The 22820-nt window shown below is 38.1% G+C and overlaps 1 protein-coding gene across 1 annotated transcript; it reads left to right on the top strand.

The window, feature by feature from the left end:
- Positions 1-5139: 5139 nt before the first annotated feature.
- Positions 5140-18795, top strand: ZNF260 (zinc finger protein 260). The gene is made up of 2 exons (XM_081517021.1): positions 5140-5653; positions 15808-18795. The coding sequence occupies exon 2, from the start codon at positions 16309-16311 to the stop codon at positions 17545-17547; it is 1239 nt and encodes a 412-aa protein (XP_081373147.1). The 5' UTR covers positions 5140-5653; positions 15808-16308; the 3' UTR covers positions 17548-18795.
- Positions 18796-22820: the final 4025 nt, after the last annotated feature.

The raw sequence follows: 22820 nt of genomic DNA, 5'->3' as shown, positions 1-22820 counted from the left end.
ACCATCCAGCTCTACAAGAATCAAGTCATTAGCCTCTATAGTTGCTGACTACAATAAAAAATCCTAAGATAATGAAGTCCTTATTGCCAAATTCAGACTTAAATTGAAGAAAGTAGGGAAAACCACTAGACCATTCAGGTATGACCTAAGTCAAATCCCTTACGATTATACAGTGGAAGTGAGAAATAGATTTAAGGGACTAGATCTGATGGACAGAGTGCCTGATGAACTATGGACAGAGGCTCGTGACACTGTACAGGAGACAAGGATCAAGACCATCCCCAAGAAAAAGAAATGCAAAAAAGCAAAACAGCTGTCTGAGGAGGTCTTACAAATAGCTGTGAAAAGAAGAGAAATGAAAAGCAAAGGAGAAAAGGAAAGATATTCCCATCTGAAAGCAGAGTTCCAAAGAATAGCAAGGAGAGATAAGAAAGCCTTCCTCAGTGATCATTGCGAAGAAATAGAGGAAAACAATAAAATGAGAAAGACTAGAGATCTCTTCAGGAAAATTAGAGATACCAAGGGAACATTTCATGCAAAGATGGGCTCAATAAAGGACAGAAATGGTATGGACCTAACAGAAGCAGAAGATATTAAGAAGAGGTTGTAAGAATACACAGAAGAACTGTACAAAAAAGATCTTCACGACCCAGATAATCAAAACGGTGTGATCCCCCACCTAGAGCCAGACATCTTGGAATGTGAAGTCAAGTGGGCCTTAGGAAGCATCACTATGAACAAAGCTAGTGGAGGTGATGGAATTCCAGTTGAGTTATTTCAAATCCTAAAAGATGATGCTGTGAAAGTGCTGCACTCAATATGCCAGCAAATTTGGAAAACTCAGCAGTGGCCACAGGACTGGAAAAGGTCAGTTTTCATTCCAATCCCAAAGAAAAGCAATGCCAAAGAATGCTCAAACTACCACACAGTTGCACTCATCTCACACGCTAGTAAAGTAATGCTCAAAATTCTCCAAGCCAGGCTTCAGAAATATGTGAAACGTGAACTTCCACATGTTCAAGCTGGTTTTAGAAAAGGCAGGGGAACCAGAGATCAAATTGCCAACATCCGCTGGATCATCAAAAAAGCAAGTTTCAGAAAAACATCTATTTCTGCCTATTGACTATGCCAAAGCCTTTGACTGTGTGGATCACAATAAACTGTGAAAAATTCTGAAAGAGTTAGGAATACCAGACCACTTGACCTGCCTCTTGAGAAATCTGTATGCAGGTCAGGAAGCAACAGTTAGAACTGGACATGGAACAACAGACTGGTTCCAAATAGGAAACAGAGGACGTCAAGGCTGTATATTGTCACCCTGTTTATTTATCTCATATGCAGAGTACATCATGAGAAACACTGGGCTGGATGAAGCATAGGCTGGAATCAAGCTTGCTGGCAGAAATATCAATAACCTCAGATGCAGATGACATCACCCTTATGGCAGAAAGTGAAGAACTAAAGAGCCTCTTGATGAAAGTGAAAGAGGACAGTGAAAAAGTTGGCTTAAAGCTCAACATTCAGAAAACTAAGACCATGGCATCTGGTCCCAACACTTCATCGCAAATAGATGGGGAAACAGTGGATGACTTTATTTTTGGGGGGCTCCAAAATCACTGCAGATGGTGACTGCAGCCATGAAATTAAGACTCTTATTCCTTGGAAGGAAAATTATGACCAACCTAGACAGCATATTAAAAAGCTGAGACATTATATTGCCAATGAAGGTCCATCTAGTCAAGGCTATGGTTTTTCCAGTAGTCATGTATGGATGTGAGAGTTGGACTATAAGGAAAGTTGAGCGCTTTAGAATTGATGCTTTTGAACTGTGGTGTTGGAGAAGACTCTTGAGAGTCCCTTGGACTGCAAGGAGATCCAACCAGTCCATTCTAAGGAGATCAGTCCTGAGTGTTCATTGGAAGGACTGATGTTGAAGCTGAAACTCCAATACTTTGGCCACCTGATGTGAAGAACTGACTTGTTGCAAAAGACCCTGATGCTAGGAAAGATTGAAGGCAGGAGGAGAAGAGGACGACAGAGGATGAGATGGTTGGATGGCATCACCGACTCAATGGACATGAGTTTGGGTAAACTCTGGGAGTTGGTGATGGACCAGGAGGCTTGTTGTGCTGCGGTCCATGGGATCACAAAGAGTCAGACACGAGTGAGCGACTGAACTGAACTGAACTGAACAGAAATTCAGGATTAGTCATTCCTTTCTCTGTGAAAATGAGCCTTTATTTAGAACTATTTCAGGAGAATTTTTTAATGAACTTAGATTTTTGCATCTTCCCATACTCAGGAAAGCACTAAAATCATTAACCAAGATATCTATTCCTGATGACTGGCAATGACCATCTACCAAGATGTGTCTTTAATCCCATGTACACCTTCACATCTTCAGAGTAATTTCTCAGAGCTATCTGAGAGCCTGTTTCCCAGGCTATAGTGCTCAGTAAGTACTCAGATAAAACTGAAACTCATGGCTATCACATTGTGTGTTTTTCAGTCAACATTACCATGAAGAGAAGTGAAATGCTACTACATATTTCATGCACCTATAGGTAAATTTTGTTTTGTTTACCAAGTAACTTTCATACAATATACACTATTTAAAATCCTCTACTTTCATTTAGTATAATACTTTAATTCTCTTACCCTTCCTTTCCTAGTAGATGCATGGTTATATGATGGCTGCTCCATGAACAGCACTATATCCACTTTCCAGGCATGAAGGAGAAAAGGAAGAAGACTAAAAGAATACATGTCCACTGAGCCTTCCCCACGTTCCCCCCTTTAAAGAACTGTCAAAGAAATCCAATCTAACAGCTTTTGTTTACATCTGAAACATGTAAAGTGTTCTTTTTTCTTATTTGTTGTTTGGCACAGTGCCCCTTTAAACAAAATCAGAATTTTTATAGCAATAAAGGACACAATGACTATTGTATTAATCACACATGACAAAACAACACTGTGTAATATTAAAAATATTCTCAAATAACTTTCAGTTATGTGGAAAGTTACATCACTTACATGAAAATATTTAAAATATTTAAAATATACATGTGTATATGTATCTGCTGCTGCTGCTAAGTCACTTCAGTTGTGTCCGACTCTGTGCGACCCCATAGATGGCAGCCCACCAGGCTCCGCCATCCCTAGGATTCTCCAGGCAAGAATACTGGAGTGGGTTGCCATTTCCTTCTCCAGTGCACGAAAGGGAAAAGTGAAAGTGAAGTCGTTCAGTCGTGTCCGACTCTTAGCGACCCCATGGACTGTAGCCTACCAGGCTCCTCCATCCATGGGATTTTCCAGGCAAGAGTACATGATTCCATATGTGTACATATGTAAAACCAAAATACTCAGCATACATATTAATTTTAAAAATTAGGAAGTGCAAAGAAAGATAGGAGGAAGTGCAAAGAAAGATAGTAGGCTTTAGTTTACTTCATGGGTCTCTGTTAGAAGTCTGCCAAGAAAGGAAAAAAAACTCCCGAGAAAATAAAGCATTTTAGAAATAAAGGGAAAATACCAAGCCATCTTATATATAACTTATAGATGTCATAACCATTATTTTCTCCTCCTTGGAGATCTCTCTTGTTGAAGGATATATTAGCTAGGCAGCAGTAGGGAAAGGATGGGGTTAAACCAAAGTATGATTGTTTTGCAGAAACTGTTAAATTACAGAAAGTTCCAAACACTAGATGTTTCAAAAAGGTTACAATGCACACCAACAACCAAAACACTTTGCTTGCAGTTTTTTGCAACCTAGAGCAGGTTTTGTCTTTTTACCATGCCTGCCCTTTTAGAACTATGCATTCGCTCCAGGTTTAAAACTTCCCCATCCAGCTTTGCACACACAGTGCTTTAAGAGCTGGCTCCCTGTCTTTTTACTGTCACAACTAATAAATGCTTCCGCTTTAATCAAATATACTTGATGTGGGACTTCCCTGGTGGCTCAATGGTAAAAGAATCCGCCTGCCAATGCAGAAGACAGGGGTTCACTCCCGGATCTGGGAAGATTCTCACATACCTCCAAGTAATTAAGCCTGTGCCCAACAACTACCGAGCTTGCGCTCGAGAGCCCCGGAACTAACCACTGAGCCTTCCGGTCCTAACTACTGAAGCCAGCGGGCTCCGCAACAAAGGAAGCCACCGCAGTGAGAAAACTGCTCTGCAACTAGACAGTAACCCCTGCTCCCTGCAACTAGAGAAAAGCTCAAGCAACAGGGAAGATGCAGCACAGCCAGTAAATAAATAAAATTATTATTTTTTTAAGTACTTGGTGTGTTCACTGGCTATGAACCACAAGGGACAGACTCATTAAGCCTGGTTAATAGACACAGATGAGTCAAGGAGATAACAAACCTTTCCTGAGGTCCAAATGACAAGGATATCTAGCTCACTTGCCCCTCCCTGACCAGGCTTCTCAGAGGAGATCCCAAGCTTCCATCTCAACTACAATGCCATACAGAAGAGTCAGGGTCTTAACTGTCAAAGGGCAGAGCTATCCTGTGTCTCATACATGCCTATATGTGACACATGGTCACCGACACAGTCTCTCCAGATTCACCAATCAGAAGACACAAAGGTGTAACAGTCTCAGTCACAGACTCCCCCTCCCTTCCGCACCCAGTACTGCACAGCCACAATCCCCACCAGGGCGCGGTCACAGAAGCACAATAGCAAAGCTCCCTATGCATGTACACAAACGGGAATATATACGGTCACACAGAAACAATCCACACACCCACCACACGGGCACAGAGTCACAGGAAAACCCACACTAGCACACAGTATTACACACGATCGCACATTAACAATCATACCTCGCAGACTCAACCCGCATAAAGCTACACACACGGTACCACACACAGTCATAATAACACACTCATCACAAGGACATACTGTCATACATAATAACCGACACTTCCCTCTCCAACCTCGCCCATTCAGCCTGAACAGACAATACTCAAGTCTCCATCTCCGCCCAGAGCTCTGATGTTTCACCTCCCGTCTCCCTTGCAAGGCGTCAGTCGTCAGGACCTGCTCAGAGACTCACACCCGGCTCCCGTACCGCTCCGCGCAGAGCCGCCGGCCTGAGAACGCGGCGACCTCTGGGAAAGGTAGTTCAGCACCGCATTCGCGAGGGACAAGATGGCCTCGGGCTGGACCCTAGCCAGAGAGCCCCACAATCACTCCCTCCCTCACCGCTTCTCCCCCACCCTAGCCTCAGACCGTGCCCTGGAATTTTCTGGCGCTACCTTGCACCTCGGTTCCTAGTTGGAGTCACCCCCAACTATGGGTGAGCTTGAACTGAGCTTATTACCACTGCCTTCTCCCAGAGGTAGCTGGCACAGGTAGAGTATTACCTAAGCCTTGAGTCTCGGGCTACGTGCACTCTCCCTCAATCAGGGAGACAGTCCCACAAGCTCGAGTGGAGTTGAGAAAGCGCGAAAGCTGACTCGAACCACCGAAACTTCTGGGAAATGTAGTCCACAATCAGGAAAGTGGACGCCCGGCCAATATCGACCGATTCCGCCCGGTACTGAGCCCGGGCTCGGTGGAGCCCAGGAGACCGCTGGGAATGCTAACCAGCCGGCAGTGCGCAGGCGCAGGCTGTCTGGCTCGCCATCGTCGTCTTTGTCTGCCGGTGAGTTTGGTTTTGGTTCTGCGAAGCGCAGATCTGGGTTGCTGGACCTAGGTTTCTGGGCTTAGAGTCCGGTCGGGTAGGTTGTAGCGGAGATTTCGCGGAGCCTACGACCGGGCTGGGGAAACTGAAGGAGAGGAATCGCCTCCTGTGACGTGCAGCAGTGTTCAAAGCTTCTGTGGATGGGGGTAGGGGTACAGAAGGAAACCGGGGCGGGTTCGTCGGTGGGTGACCTAGGGTGTGAGGGAGAGTGAGAGGGTTGCAGAGTTGCAACCTGTGTGGTTCCAGTTTCGTGAGAGTGGGTGGCGTTGGGAACTTACTGGGATAGTACTATTTAAACCTCACTTTTCTAGTTTCTAAAATAATGATAAAAGGGTGCATTTCTCTGCAACATCCTTTTCTGTGAAAGATGAGAAAGGGAAAAGGCCAAGCAGTTGAGAGAAAAGCGATTTTTGTATAAAAGCAGACCCATTGTGGAGTAGAAAACAGAATCAGCATTTTTTTTTTTAAGAGGAAAGATTTCCGGGAAACTTGTTATTGGATGTCTAAACTCCCCAGAGATATTGACTTTTCTTAATTCTTTGGAGGACTTCTGGTGAGGCTTCTCTGAGAAGTCCTGGGCTATGGAACAGCTTTAAGAGGTAGTTTCCACTGGTGCTGATAGCGCAGAATTGGGAAGCAAGTTGTCCTGTCTTGGGCGCACAAGTCAGAAAACCAATTTAAGACTCCCTGATTTGTCAGTGAGCATGGCAGTCTGACTCCTAACTTTACCAGGTTTTCTCCAAACCAAATGACCTTTGTAAATGTAGTGAAACAAACTTTTCTTTTATCTGTAAAAAGAATTTCTTCCAGTATTTTAATCACACAACATATTTTTCAATAAAATGAGGAAGTACCACAGTACAAAAGTTCATATATAGAAATAACATTTTTGATACATACAGAAAATAATCAGTAATAGTTACAAAGAAGACTACTTTCTTTACAATAGCAACAAATCAGATAAAACACCTAGGGAAAAACAGTAAAAGTATAAAAGCTTTATGAAGATATTTTTAAATGTTAATGAAAGACCCCAAAAAAGACTTGAGCAAGTGGAAATACATACCATATGTTAGATAGATTTTAAAAGTGCAGTGTATTTTGGTATATGAAAAAAGTAAAGTGTATGTTTGGTATAACATACTACTTTTTTTTCAGTAAGTGGGGGTAGGAGTGAATATTTGTAGTTATATGAAGAAACTTTTAAAGTTTACACAGAAAATAAAAATGGTTGTGAGGGGATGTAGCAGCTAGGGCAGGAATAAAAATCACATTTTTGCTTCCCTGTTTTGTACATTTCCATTTTTAACTGGGATGGAGTAATTAGATTTCTCTGTTCACTCCATTCCTTTTCAGGTGTTTGTCACTGACTCATTCTTGAGTGTATCCTTGGCTTCCATAATACTTCTCTCATTTTTACAATTCCAGTGAAAACCAAGGAACAAGGTCCCCTCTCCCCCCAAAAATCTCCATTAGTGAGTGATGTTTGTTTGTCCCTCAAATATTAATGTTCCTGAGTTTCCGACTTTGATCTTTTTCACTTCTAAGAACTCTTAGGAGCAACAAAATTCCACTATGGCTTCAGCTGTGACGCAGGACTAATGAATGACCATTCCTATTTGAGGCTTGTCCTGAGCTTCTCAGGTATATAGCCAACTATCTAATGGATAACTCCATCTGGAGGTTGCATAGGAACTTCAAACTCTTTATGTCCAGAATGTCATACTTACCTCTTCCCTCCTGTGTGTTGCCTCCAGCCTCTCTGCCATCTGTGTTACCTGTTTTCATCAATTCATGGCACTGTCCAGCCAGACTAAGCATCCTATGTTGGAGTAAGGGAAGAGCTTCTGAGCAAGTTTGACCCTTTTATCTGTCTCACTCCATTACAAATTGAAGACTATGGTCTTTTCAATACACATAATAAATGAGAAATATGTTTGCTGAACCAATGAATTGAATGACCATTTAATTATAGGACCCTTAATTTCTCTTAGAGTAATATAACCTGGATAAAATATTAGGCTTTTAAAAATTTTAAGAACTCTGATCCACAAATAATAATTTCAGAGTCACTTCCTTTACATTTTATCTATATCACTCAAGGTTGGTGACTTCACATTTATGAGAAATGTGTTGTTATGGGGGAAAATGATATTCAAAACTGTGTTCAATCAGGAACAAGGTGTCACTTGTAAGTGACACCTGCTCAAAGGTACTCACGCAGGTTGTGATTCTAGAGAACTCTAGCAACTCACTGATAGTTTCTCTGTATAACCTAAATTCTGAAAATAAGATACCTTCTGTTTCCCATTTTTTGAAATGTGTGGAACCTTTAAATGACATAATGAGTTTGACCCGAGATGGAAATTACAAATACTCTTTTTCTATGTGCTCACATGTATGTGTATGTGTGTGCTGCAGCTTCTAAGCCAAAGGGTCATTATTCCTTTCTTCTTTTTCACAAGTTAGCTTCTTTGTGCATCCCCAGGACCTGCACTTTCCTTATCCTTCAACTCTACTGAGGGTCCTAAGGGCTCAACCTGAATTCTGAGATGTTACTTTAACCTTCATCCAAGTCCTACATCAGTATTTCAAAATTTAAAGTCACCAGTTCAAATAAGAAGAGCAGTTGATGATAGAGGAAGAAATGTAATGGAGGTATTCTCCAGGTAAGAGAGAACCCACCAGGTATGAATGGAATAAAGGCTCATTACAGTGGCTCAGTGAGTTTGCAACATCTGAAATTTTTTGAAATTTTCTTATCAGCTCTTGTCTTTTGGAGTGAAAATTGCTAGGCATCCTTTAGATACCTAGGTAACATTTCTAAATTCTCTTCCTGGTTTGATCCTCTTTTCTCAGATTCTGGAGTAGTTCTCTCTCTAACCTTGATTCTGGATGCCAGCCTCTCTACCTCATTTGCAGCCTCAATTTTATAACTTCTACAGTCAAAATTTCATGCTTCTTCCTCTCACTAACATTCTCCATTTTTCACTTCTCCCTTCATGCCTACACTCCTTTCCTTCAGCATTCAGTCCATCTTGCCAAAGATTAGAGATCTGTAATCTTTCAAATCTATAAATGTAGATTATTTTGTTTAAAATTTTACTATTTCTCCCTCCTTCTAATGTAATATACCTCAAAGTTGAATTTTACCCTTTTATCCTTGTTTTTTTATTGTCTTACTTCCAGATATCATAGTATATTTTGTATATCTACAGTATACAGATATACAAGTATATATCTATATACTATATACACAGATATACAAGTATATCTATATATCTGTATACTATCTGTATATATACTATATCTGTATACTATAGAGTATATTTATACTGTATACTATACATAGTGTATCTCCAGATATTGTCTCCACCTCCTGCTTTTTAACAATGATGCAAGCCTGGAAATGAGTGCTGTATTTTCCTGTTATTTTTAAAATCTAATACATATAGTTGATAGACATTAAAACAATAGGTATATCTCCTTATTCCTGGCTCTCAGTTCTCTCTTTCTGCTCCTCAGAAGCAGCCACAATAAACATTGCATGCTTCTAAATATTTTTATGATTATACAAGGAGACTTATCAGGGAGAGCATGACATGATTTGTCTGTGACAAGATTACTGTGGTTGCTGTGTAGAGAAGAGTGTTAACATATACCAAAATGTTCAAATGTTAGACAAACTCAGTGTGTTTTTTTTTTTAATTTATTTGTTTTTGGTTGTACTGGGTCTTCATTGCTATGTGCACTTGAGTCTCTAGTTATGGTGAGCAGGGGCTACTCTTCGTTGTGTTGTGAGGGCTTCTCATTGCAGTAGCTTCCGTTGTTGTGGAGCCCAGGTTCTAGGCACATGGGCTTCAGTAGTTGGGACACGTGGGCTCAGTAGCTGTGGTACATGGGCTTAGTTGCTTTGCGGCATGTGGAATCATCCCGGACCAGGGATTGAACCTGTGTTTTCTGCATTGGCAGGTGGATTCTTTGTCATTGAGCCACCAGGGAAACCCGGTGTATTCTTTTTAAATGGTGACCTGTTAAGAGCAGAGGTTGGCAAACTTGACCCTACTATGTGTTTTTGTAAAAAGTCATTTTCTTGTCCATTCATTTTCTTACAGTCTGAAAATACTTTCATGCCTGAATTGAATTGGTATCTGCAGATACATATGTAAGGCAATGAAACAGGACTAAAAAGTGTTAATCACGGTAAAGCTAAGTGAAAGTCACTCAGTCATGTCCAACTCTTTGTGATCCCATGGATTTATACAGTCCATGGAATTCTCCAGGCCAGAATACTGGAGTGGGTAGCCTTTCCCTTCTCCAGGGGATCTTCCAAACCAAGGGATCGAACCCAGGTCTCCCACATTGCAGGCAGATTCTTTACCAGCTGAGCCATAAGGGAAGCCCAAGAATACTGGAGTGGGTAGCCTATCCCTTCTCCAGTGTATCTTCCCAACCCAGGAATCGAACCAAGGTCTCCTGCATTGCAGGCAGATTCTTTACCAACTGAGCTATCAGGGAAGCCCCTATAGTAAAGCTAAGTGGTAAACCAAAGCTAAATGGTAAACCAGCACATTTGGGAGTTTAAAGCTAAGTGACTATAATAAACGCCCAAATGTGCTGGTTTAAGGAATGTAAGAACTGATTTATTGGCTTATATCAGTTATGTGATGAGTAGTCAAAATCTGCATGGTACCTTTGGTTTTTGTGGTACTTTAAGATCCAGTCTTCTTCCAGGTTGTCTCTTTATCATTTAGTGTGGTTAAGCTGAATTAACAATGTATCCTGGTTCCAGCCTGGTAGAGGAGAGAGGAATCACCACTGTAGGGTAGAAGAGGGTAAATAAAATTTTTTGTAAAGGGCCAGACAGAAGGTTTTTTATTTTTAGGCTTTGTTATCCATAGGATCTCTGTTGCAACTACTCAGCTCAGGCATTATAGCACAAAGTTAGTATGCTTGGCATTAGAGCATTTTGATTTATATTTAAAAACACTTTTTAAAGCACACAATAAGTGCTATTGAAAAGACCAGTTTGCCTGGTATTCAGATAATGTTGTCTAGTTCAATTTAGGACTGTCATTTTACAGTGTAAAAAATTCAGGTCTGGTTAAGTATCTGTGAAGGATGTTGATATAATCCCTGTAAAAATACAAGGGGGGCTTTAATTATCAAGAGAATGTAATTTCTGTGTTTTCTTTTGTCTTACTAGTTATATAGAACTTAGTTCTAATCTGTTGTACATCATGCTTTTGCAAATTTAATGAATTTAAGAACTGGAAAATTTTAAATAAATACTATTATTGTACTTTGTTAAAAGTTTAGTAAAATTCACACCTTAAGCCACACATACCTTGGACTTTGGGGTGATAAAATGAGAGAATGATTGCCTCTATTTTTTTCTATGTTTATTTTTCTGTTTAACTTTTCTTTTCTGGTTTCAGTTTTCAGAGGTTATATTTGCTAGGTTTACAAATTTATTTGGATAGAATTGAATAAAATAGTCTCTATAATCCTTGTTTCCAAATAATCATTTTTTATTTTTTAATTTTGCTGTTATTCTTACTCATGAATCTATTATTACTTGCAGTTCTGTTTATAATAATCAATTTCTCTTCCTATCTTTTCTAATTTTTGTTTTTCTTTTGTTTACTTTTCCTTATTGTAATTCCTTAGTTTGAATATTTATTATTATTATTTCTTTTAAAAATGATGTAACCATTTATGCTAAAACTCTCCAAGCATTTTTTTCAAGTGGGTTCTGATATACATTGTGTTCTGAATAATATTCTGAATTTTATGCAACATATTTTAATTTCCTCTTTGACCAAATAGTTTGTTCAAGCCAGTAGATTTTGAAATTTACAAGTAGAAATTTTTAATTTGTTTAATTTATGACTTTTTTTTTAGGGTATTTTATCTGTCCTTTTCTACTCTGTGGAATATTTGAAGTTTTATAGGCCTACTATTGGACTTATTTTGAGAATGTTCTCTGACCATTTTAAAAGATGGTTCACTATTTTCAAGATACAGAATAAACTAGTTAGTTCTATATTATAAATTAGTACATATTTTTATTTCATGTTCACATTTTGTATATATTCTCATATTTCATGGATTTGATCTCCTAGGTTGAGAGAGGTAGTCTTCTCAGTTGCTAATGTTTTTGTATCTTGGATTTCTATAATTTATATATTCATGATTATCTTTATTTTATTTTTAGTCTTTATTTTCAGCATTTCTGATATATTATTTTAGATGCATGTCTTATATACAGTTTAGGGGGGATTTGCTATATCAGTTGTTAAACTTTAGCATGCATCAGAATCACCTGGAGAAGGCTTCTCTAGTGGTCCAGTGGTTAAGAATCTGCCTGCCAATGCAGGGGACATGGGTTCGATCCCTGCTCCAGGAAGATCCCACATGCCACAGAGCAACTAATCCTGTGAACCACAACTACTGAGCCTGTAAGCCTAGAGCCTGTCCTCCGCAACAAGAGAAACCACCACAGTGAGAAGCTCACGCACTGCAACTAGAGAGTAGCCCCCACTCACCCCAACCAGAGAAAGTCTGGGCAAAGCGATCAAGACTCAGCTCAGCCAAAGAATAAAATAAATAAGTATATAATAAATCTTAAAAAAATTAAAAAATCACCTGAAGGGCTTGTTAAATACAGACTGCTGGGCCCTTACCCACGCACGGGTTTTTTAGATTCAGGAGGTCTGGCTTGAGGCCTGAGAATTTTCTACATGAGCCTATCATAGTTCTTTTAATAGTTATTATTCTATTTGCATTTATTGACAGGAACAGTATGGTTGGTATTGATTCTGATTTAATTTTCTGTACTGTTTTAAATTCTTTTTTGGTTTTTTGGCCACACGTCATGGCTTGTCGGATCTTGGTTCCCTGACAAGGAATTGAACCCATGCCCTCAGTAGTGAAAGCACAGAGTCCTAACCACTGGACTGCTAGGGAATTCCTTACTGTTTTAAATTCTGCCTCATCTTTTATCTTTTGTTGTAGGCTCTTTATTTGTTGTGAATATATATCATCCTGAACATTTGGGGAGTTTATTTTTTTTCTTTCTTGTGTTTGCCTTTATATTCATAATTTTCTTAGTCTTCATCCTTGATTTTAGACAATATCTATTTACTATCACCAGGAGTGATGTATATTTTATACATTTTACAATGTATATATTTTCAGTCTCCTTCTTCCCTTCATCACACAGTTGGTTGTGATTATTATTCCAGCTTTAAATAGTAACAGTTGTACCCTTCTTATCGCCCCTGTCATGTGTATGAAATTCTTGGCATCTTTGCCTTTGATTGTGCAGTGATCCATTTATCAAAATCTTATCTACTGTTCAATCTTGAACTTCATTTTTATTGAACTGTCTCTTACTTCTAGCCCAATCTCTCTAATCCTTGTATCTCCCATACAGAGTAACTTGGATCTTAAGTATTAATATATACTCTCTTAGATTTGTATTTTTCACTACATTGAAATGTAAATTCACTACATTGTAAATTTGAGCGTGCATGCTGAGTTGCTTCAGTCATGTGCCACTCTATGTTACCCTATGGAGTACAGCCTGCCAGGCTCCTCTGTCCATGGGATTCTCTAGCCATTCATATGGTTTATTTTGTGAAATGTCTATTATAGTCTTTTTCCCATTTTAAAAACTAAATTGTTTTTATCTTTTTATTATTGAGTTTCAGCGGTTCTATATATTTTGGAGAGAAGCCCTTTATTAGTTCCTCCCAGTCTATGGCTTTTGTTTTCGTTTTCTTAACTGTGTTTTTTGAAGGGCATTAATTAGTTTTTAGTTTTGATGAAGTCTACCATTTTTTCTTGTATATTTCTTATTAATAGTTTTAATGCTCATGCTGTGGTCTGTGATTCATTTTGAGTGAACTTTTGCTTATGGTATGCAGTGAGTATTAAGGTTATTTTTTTCTAATTATGGAAATTACAGCATTGATAAGAGTGGCAGCATATTACTAGTCAGTTCTTAAAATGATTTATATGAAAATTAGGATAAAATTTTGAGATAGATAGATCAGGATAATGTCAAAGGTTTCCAGAGAGTGGATGGAAAACAGTTATAAAAGAAAGGACTAAGAGAGGCCAAGAAAAGAGATCTTGACAAAAAAGAGCTTGGGTGCCAGAATATCAGGCATAATGAAAGAAGAAAAATAAATGAAAACTGAAATTTGATGGCAGTGACAGTTTCAGTATCCAGAAATGATAGTATCAGTAATCAAAATGGAAATCAAAATCAGATTTGGAAGCAAAGATGGCTATTTTCTGGCATATTTTCTTTTTTTTTCCCCTTTCCCATTAAATGTATATGTACTTTGCAGTTTAGCCCATGTGAAACTCAGTTGTAAGTAGGTAAAAAAGCACTGTCGATAGTTATTATACATTTATAGATTGATTCAAGTTAAAAGGCCCAAGTCTTCAAGGCAATCTCCGTAGGTATAACAAATAGGAGCTTTTTGAAGTCAAATAGGATTACAGCTATGCTTACTCCATTCTTCCTTATCCACACTTCTTGCTTCATGTAGACAGCCACTTTAAACTCATTTGACTGTCTATTGGTGTTTATTCTTGCATTTCACATAGCTGTTTTACCTATTTTAAATGCAGTCAATTTTAATCATTATCAACTTGCTAATAAGAAAGATGGGGCTCAGAAAGTTTCCTGCATTCATTTTTCGTATTTTCTGTGATGATTATAATCAGTCTCCATGAGTAGGTCTATTAAAATGGTGGACTTCACTGTACACATTCAGTTGAATATATGTCTTTCTTTTCTATGACTCCAAATGTCAGTATCTATCGGGGTTCTCATGATTTTCTCATTTTTTCAGACAAGAACCCTTCCATATCTGACACCTGGCAACTACCAGCATTCCTGTAGTCTAGCAGTACAAAGAAGTTGGGATTCTATACTATATATAAACTTATACTTATCACTCTCTTTCAGTATGGCACTCTCATCTACTTTCTCTGTCAAAACTAAATTTGGAGTTTCTCAGTTACACTTTTCTGTATAATAAATTCCTGTTTCCTTCCAGTTAGGAGAGTTGCGTGCACCAGCTCCTCCTTATATCATAATTTTATAAGCCACTTTCAATTCTTACCCAATCTGTCCATAAAGTTATAGAGCCTCTTTGTCAACAGCTGTGTCACAAATTACCTTGCATCGAAGTGGCATCCTCATCTACTAGCATTTTATTTAAGCCTCTCAGTTTTGTGGTTAATTTAGTCCTTTATTCGCTTTCCTTTCAAAATTTCCTAATACTTTCATACATTGTTTCCTCAGCATTTCAGTTTTTATGAGTAATGCCCTTTATCCCCTTATTGTTACTTTAATGGAGTTGCAGGAAGATGTAAATCTTATTTAACCACACATCCTTTTAATAATACTCCTCTTCATTTTTTATCCCTTCATCCTACACTTTCCAGAGTTATGTTTGTCTTTTATCCTGTCACCTGTTCTTTATGTTTTCCCTTATTTTCTTAATTTATAAAGTATACCTTGTTTCATTTAAAACCAGTTTAAGCTAATGCACCCATGGGTGTCATTTGTATTTGAGCTTTCTTTTATACTGTTAAGTTAGGTTTGAAATTAAAAGTCTATTTTTAAATTGCGCTGTTTTTTATTCTTTTGGCTGTGCTGGGTCTTCGTTGCTGCACTGGGGCTTTCTCTGGTTGCAGTGAATGGGGGACACTCTTCATTGCAGTGAGTAGGCCTTTTGCTGCAGTGGCCTCTCCTGCTGCGGAGCATGGACTTTAGGCACTCAGGCTTCAGTAGTAGCAGCATGCAGGCTCAAGTAGTTGTGGCTTGTGGGCTTAGTTGCTCCATGGCATGTGAGACCAGGTGTCGAACCCATGTCCCCTGCATTGGCAGGTGGACTCTTAACAACTGGACCACAAGAGAAGTCCCTAAATTGCACATTTCTGAAATTTTTATTAAAAATAGTGGAGAAGTTCACAAGTGTGATACTGATGATGATGATAGCTACCTTATTGGATGTTCACTACATGCCAGGCATTAAATATTTTAGTTAGTAACTCTTTTCAATGATGATTTTTTTTGTACTCCCTTTCAGAAAAGGCCTGGGAAATTTATAAATAAATAAAGATACAACAGGAAAGACCTTTGAGTTAAGTTGCATCCTTTGTGAAAATACAGCTAAAGAAAAACTCAGAAAATACAACTAAAGAAAAACTCAGACAACTTCATAAAATACAGCTAAAGAAAACCTCAGAAAAGTATTTCCTCTGAGCACAGACATTGATTCTTTAAGACTACTACTCTATGTATGGGACTCAGTTTAAAAATTTGGACATAACTTACACTTAAATATGAGAGAAGCTATCTAAGAAAGAACCATTAGGAATACAAGATGCTACATTTCATCCCAGTTTATAATCATCTAACCTCAGGATAACCAGTGTGAAAAGTCTTTCATCATAAATTCAACTTTGTTAGATATCTGAGAATTATTATTGGAGACAAATCATCTGCATATATTGAATGTGGGAAAGCTTTCATCCGTGTCACATGTCAAGAAATACTAAGGAATTCTTGTTGGAGAAAATACCTGCACATGATAAGAATGTTGGAAAGCCTTCAGCCTGAATCAGATCTCCTTCAGCATGATCAAATTCATACTGGAGAGAAACTTGATGAATGTAATGAATGTGGAAAAACATTTAGCCTGAAGCAAAACCTCACAGAGCATAAGAAAATGCATACTGCAGAGAAATCACATGAATGTACTGAATGTGGTAAAGTGTTCTCTCGAGTCTCGTCCCTTACTCTACATTTGAGAAGTCATACAGGAAAGAAATCATATCAATGTAATAAATGTGGAAAAGCCTTTAGCCAGAAAGGAAACTTGCTTACTCATCAAAAACATCATACTGGAGAGAAAACTTATGAATGTGGGAAAGCTTCTATTCAGATGTCAAGCCTTATTAAAAACCAGAGAAAGCATATTGGAAACAAACCCTATGCATGTAAGCAATGTGGCAAAGCCTTCAGTGGCAAAGCATATCTCTCTGAGCATGAGAAAATTCATACAGGAGAGAAACCCTTTGAATGTAACCAATGTGGAAGAGCCTTCAGCCAGAAGCAATACCTCGTCAAACATCAGAATATCCATAGTGGAAAGAAACCCTTTAAATGTAATGAGTGTGGAAAAGCCTTTAGCCAGAAAGAAAACCTCATTATCCATCAAAGAATTCATACTGGAGAGAAACCTTATGAATGTAAAGGGTGTGGGAAAGCTTTCATTCAGAAGTCAAGCCTCATTAGACACCAGAGAAGTCATACAGGAGAGAAACCTTATATATGTAAGGAATGTGGAAAAGCCTTCAGTGGCAAATCAAACCTCACTGAGCATGAGAAAATTCATATTGGAGAGAAACCCTATAAGTGTAATGAATGTGGAACGATCTTTAGGCAGAAGCAGTACCTCATTAAACATCACAATATTCATACAGGAGAGAAACCCTATGAATGTAATAAATGTGGAAAAGCCTTCTCTCGAATCACATCACTTATTGTACATGTGAGAATTCATACAGGTGATAAGCCTTATGAATGTAAAATATGTGGGAAAGCCTTCTGTCAAAGCTCATCTCTTACTGTGCATATGAGAAGCCATACAGGTGAGAAGCCCTATGGTTGCAATGAATGTGGGAAAGCCTTCTCTCAGTTCTCAACTCTTGCTCTGCATATGAGAATCCATACTGGAGAAAAACCTTATCAGTGTAATGAATGTGGGAAAGCTTTTAGCCAGAAGTCACATCATATTAGACACCAGAGAATTCATACTCATTAAAGCTCTATGAATGTCTTGAATTTAGGAAAACCTTCAGTAGAAGTCATACTAAACAGTATATCAAAAAATTCATTTTACAGTAAAGTGACATGAATATGGAAAAACCTACAGCAACAACTCAAAATGTAATACACTGAGAATTTAATAACTATCATACTATCATGAAAACCTACACCCCCAGTACCCCCACAACAAACACTGTTCATGCTGGACTTTTAGGAGCATTCTCATTAAGGATCCAGTCATGGACACTAATCAACATGGTTCTAGAAGGCCTACCTGATATATTCAGACAAAGATATGCAAGGTGTAAAGATGTGGAACAAAGACAAAATTGTCATTTTTTTGTTACATGTTTTACTACATGTATAATCATCAAAATTGCTTGCTCTTGATACAGTAAAACAAAGATTGTGACAGGATATTATATCCAGAAATATATGCATGTTTGTAAGGGGAATTGGCAGTTCATAGAGGTGTCATCTTAAATTGGTAGAAAAATCTGGATAATTCAAAAAATGGTCTCAGGGTAATTGATTCATGTGGAAAAATATTAGATCTTTGCTGTTGTCATACATTATAAAGTATTTATTAAAAAATTCAAAAGTATTGAAGACTAGAACGCAAAGAGCAAAACTTAGTAAGAGTTTTGTAGGATAATTTTTTTTCAAACTTTGGAGTAGGAAAGAAGTTTGAAAACACATTCCAGAATACCCACTCTTGAGTACATATACATATAGTGAAGAAACTGATACATGTACCCAGGGAGTCCTGTATCTTTAATGTTCATTGCAGCATGAGTTGTATTAACACAGCAAAAAATTGGAAACAAATGTCTATCACTTTGGAAATGGTTGATAAAATGTGATGTAGTCACCCTGTAGAATATTCTCTAGCAGTTAAGTATAACAAATTAAATCTATATGTATTAACAGAAAGATCTGAAAGTCATGTAGAGTGAAAATGAAGTGATGAATATATTGTAACTATACCTGTGTGAGTTTGAATTAAATCAACACTAACCAACACTAGTATTAAAGCATTGGTTATGGGTAAACATTTTTATGTAAAACTATGAAGAATAGATTGGAAGGATACACACTCAATTCCCAAAAGTGGTTGTCTCTAGAAAGAAAGGGAGTAGAAGGGAAATGGGGCTAATCATGGTGGTTGAACAATACTTCAGTTTTGTATCTAAATATTTATCTCATTAAAAAAATAAAGATTCCAAATAAATATAAGAAAACATTAGTTGGTTCTAGATTGTAATATATGTTTATTCTGTTTATGCTGTTTCTTTTAAACTTCTGAAAATTAAAAAAGATAGGGATAGGAGTAGAGAGACTACATGGAATACATGTTATAATGGACTTACATTTCCAATTAGATGCAGGTATTTTGCAAAAAAATATTTCTGAAATCTTTACTATAAAATATGAAATAAAATTTAAAATTTTAATGGCAACTTAAATCAATTTATTTAAATTTACTCTCAAATGTCATATCACTAATCTCTGTGGTCTCTGAGATCATGATTTTGCAACAGGTGATTGAAGCACATTAATTTAAGGATCATATTACTTTATAATACATGCACAGACTTGTTAGAAATAATTACTTTTTCAGAAACATTTATCAGAAATTTTATTAGGCCACATAACCAGTTCTGGTATTAGAAATTAGACATTTTAAAAATGAAGAAAACATGTTACGCTTGCATTTTTTTTTTGTATTACACCAAGTAGAACAACTGTTGCATTTCAGCTTCAGTTTTTAACTCAGACTAGTTATTTTCTCTAATTTTCCAGACACAGTCAACTCACCCTCCCCACCTCTAGTTTGTTTCCTTGGGGAAAATGGAACTGAAAAGGGAGATCTCAGACCTAAAGAGAATTCTCTTATTGAAAGCAAATCTTTTTGAGGATTTTTGATTTTTGATTCTTTCCCACAATAACTTGATATATAGAAAGAGCTGATGCTCTTTTTGAATAGTGATAAAACCTTAGGCTCCTTTCAAATATATCGATTTCTTTTAAACTCAGAAAAATACTATGCTAATATAACTATAGCACTGCACTACTTGTTACTGGCGTTTTTGAAATTTGGTTTTAAGATTATAAATGCCATAGGTTGACTTTGTGAGGTAATGTATCCAAGTAACATATATGTGTATCTGCTGCTGCTGCTGCTAAGTTGCTTCAGTCATGTCCGACTCTGTGCAACCGCATAGACGGCAGCTCACCAGGCTCCACCGTCCCTGGGATTCTCCAGGCAAGAACACTGGAGTGGGTTGCTATTTCCTTCTCCAATGCATGAAAGTGAAAAGTGAAAGTGAAGTCGCTCAGTCGTGTCCAACTCTTAACGACCCCATGACTGCAGCCTACCAGGCTCCTCCATCCATGGGATTTTCCAGGCAAGAGTACTGGAGTGGGGTGCCATCGCCTTCTCCGATATATGTGTGTCTACATAAATCTAAATTATCCTCTTTTCTTCCATTTTTCATTAAACATTCTCTGATATTCCTTACGTATTATGTCCTTGTGCTGGTCCATCTTTGAAGTCACAGAGCAACTAGGAACTCTAATCCAGACCAAACTAGGATTACCATTCAGTGCATATAGATGGCCAGTGCCACAGCTAGCAACAAGAATGATTATAATGGTCAGGTAGAGTAAGATAAGCAGATGCTGCATGGTATTCTGTGATAGTGTGTACTGTGTATTTATTCAGCCATCCACCCTGCTGCAATTTGTTATTAGTTATTTACCATGACAGACAACACAAGTAAACACCCTTAAAGTGGCCTTTACATTTTAGGTATTTTTATTTCCAGGGGATAGATTACAGGCAAGAGACTGCTAGATCAAAGGATATGTGCTATTTTAAAATTTTAGTAGATGCTATTAGTTGTTTTCAAAACAAGTTTCGTCTAGCTATACAATAGGTGGTATTGTACTAAAATTCATGTTTGTCTGATGAGTATAAACCTCACCTCTTCCTAGATTTGCTTCTTTGTGAACTTTCATATTGTTAGCCTATATTCCTATAGGATTATTTATCTTTTTGTCAGTTTTGAAGACCTCTTTCCATATTAGACATTAGGAAATGTATGGGTCAGTTGTAAATATACTTTAATCTCTACATTATATGTGTTATTCCTTAGGTTTTCTTTCAAGTTGTCTATTTCCTTTTTGTAATATATTAATATTTAACCCATTTAGAATTGAATTTTTTTTTTTAGAATTGAATTTTTAATATCATTTATGAGGGTTCATATTTTTTTCTTCCAGATGGGTTGCCAGTTGTACAAGCACAATTTGTTAAAATAATCCAGCAGTCAGTTTAGGGTCAAACAGCTCTGACACCTGCATGTCCACCAGAAGCAATCAGATTTGAACTGGCAATCAGAAAGAGGAAGAGAGATAACAGAATAAGCTTTAACCTAACGTTAGGTTTATTATTAGCTTTGTCCTAAGAAGAAAATATCTTTACAGCATGTTCATCAGACAGTCTTGCAAGTGCTCAAGCAAGCACAGCTTCCACTGCCCCAGCACTGCACAGAGGAGACAAAGTCAGAATGGGTGTGGTTCACCTCAGCACTGGGAGACTAACATTCTCATCCAGCACATTCATCGAGCAGGGCATCTGCATGGTGTGCCACCATCAAATAGGGTGCACTCACCTAACCACTTAAGCACAGGGAAGCTACTACCTTGGTTTCCCAAGACTTATGATGCCTTGGTTATATAGGCAGTCAGTGTCTACATGCCAGTTCACAGTTCACAGTTCATCCCATCCAGGTACAGGCCACAAATGAGAGATTTCCAGTGGTATTTTCTTCAAGGAAGCTAGTAGAAAAATCTAAAGTTATCTTTCCAGAGATGGGTCAGTGGGAACAGCCTCTTATTACTTTGATACCATACTTTTCCTATTCAACTAAAACTTTGCTATGTAATTCTTTGCCCAAATGATCTTTTCTTTATTCTACTTTAACTGGCTTATATTTTGATTTACACCGACTTATTTATATTCTCTTGCTTCATTCATCTATTTTTCTATTCCTATACTAACATTAATGGATAATGTTAACATTAGCCTTATTGTATTTTGTTACTGTAAGTCCCCCCACTCCTTGCTGTTTTTCAGTTTTATTGGCTAATCTTAATTTTCTTTCTCTATAAATGAAGGTAGGTCTTCTCAAATTATATATACCCTTTGATATTCTAATTGGAATTACCTTAAGTGTAAACATTTGAGGAGAAATGACATTTAAGATACTATCTTCCTGTCCCCAAACATAGTAAGCCTTTGCATAGGTTCAAATTGCGATTCCCGTCCTTCAGCATGAGAATTCAGAACAGAGTAAAGCCCATCCCTGTGTAAATACCATTAAAGATTTTTGTTAGTTGAGTTAAATAAGGAACCCCAGCCCAGCCCAGAATTCCTGTGCTGAAGCCCTAGTGCCTAGTGTGATGGTATTTGGAGATAGGGCCTTAGTAAATTAATTGTTTAGATGAGGTCAAGAGGGTGATACAGTCCTGGTGGGAGTAATGCCCTCATAAGGAATGGGGCATTGTGTGTGCACCAAGAAAAGGCCATGTGAGCAGAGTGAGACAGCAGCTGTCTACAATCCAGGAAATGGACCTTTTCCAAATCTGCCAGCACTTGCTACTGGGGTTTCTCAGCCTCTACAACTGTGAGAAATAAATTATTGCTTAAGCCACTCAGTCTATGGTACTTTGTTATAGTAGCCAAACTAAGACAGTCCCCTTCCTGCTTATTTCTACCCTAGCCAGTTAAATGTGAGGTAACCTTGTCAGATGTTTAACTGTGAGCTCCCAGATACAGTAAGACAAGTGGAAGTAAAAGTCACTCAGTTGTGTCCCACTCTTTGTGACCCCATGGACTATACAGTCTGAGGAATTCTCCAGGTCAGAATGCTGGAGTGGGTAGCTGTTCCCTTTTCCAGGGGATCTTCCCAACCCAGGGATCGAACCCAGGTCTCCCACATTGCAGGTGGATTCTTTACCAGCTGAGCCACAGGGGAAGCCCAACAATACTGGAGTGGGTATACCCCTTCTCCAGGGGATCTTCGCAACCCAGGGATGAAACTGGGGTCTCCTGCATTGCAGTAAGACAAAGCCACTTCCATTAGAACAGTGTAAAAACAGAAATAGCCACAGAAGAGGAAACTAGATCGACAACAAACATTTGAAAAGCTCATCCTCACAAATAACCAAGGAAATGCCAAATGTTTGCTGTCCATCTGGTTT

This window comes from Giraffa tippelskirchi, chromosome 7 (assembly GCF_054371585.1).
Source record: "Giraffa tippelskirchi isolate mGirTip1 chromosome 7, T2T-mGirTip1v1.2.pri, whole genome shotgun sequence".
Taxonomy (NCBI): Eukaryota; Metazoa; Chordata; class Mammalia; order Artiodactyla; family Giraffidae; genus Giraffa; species Giraffa tippelskirchi.
Note: the sequence above shows the minus strand (reverse complement) of the source record. Positions and strands in the feature narration are given on the sequence as shown.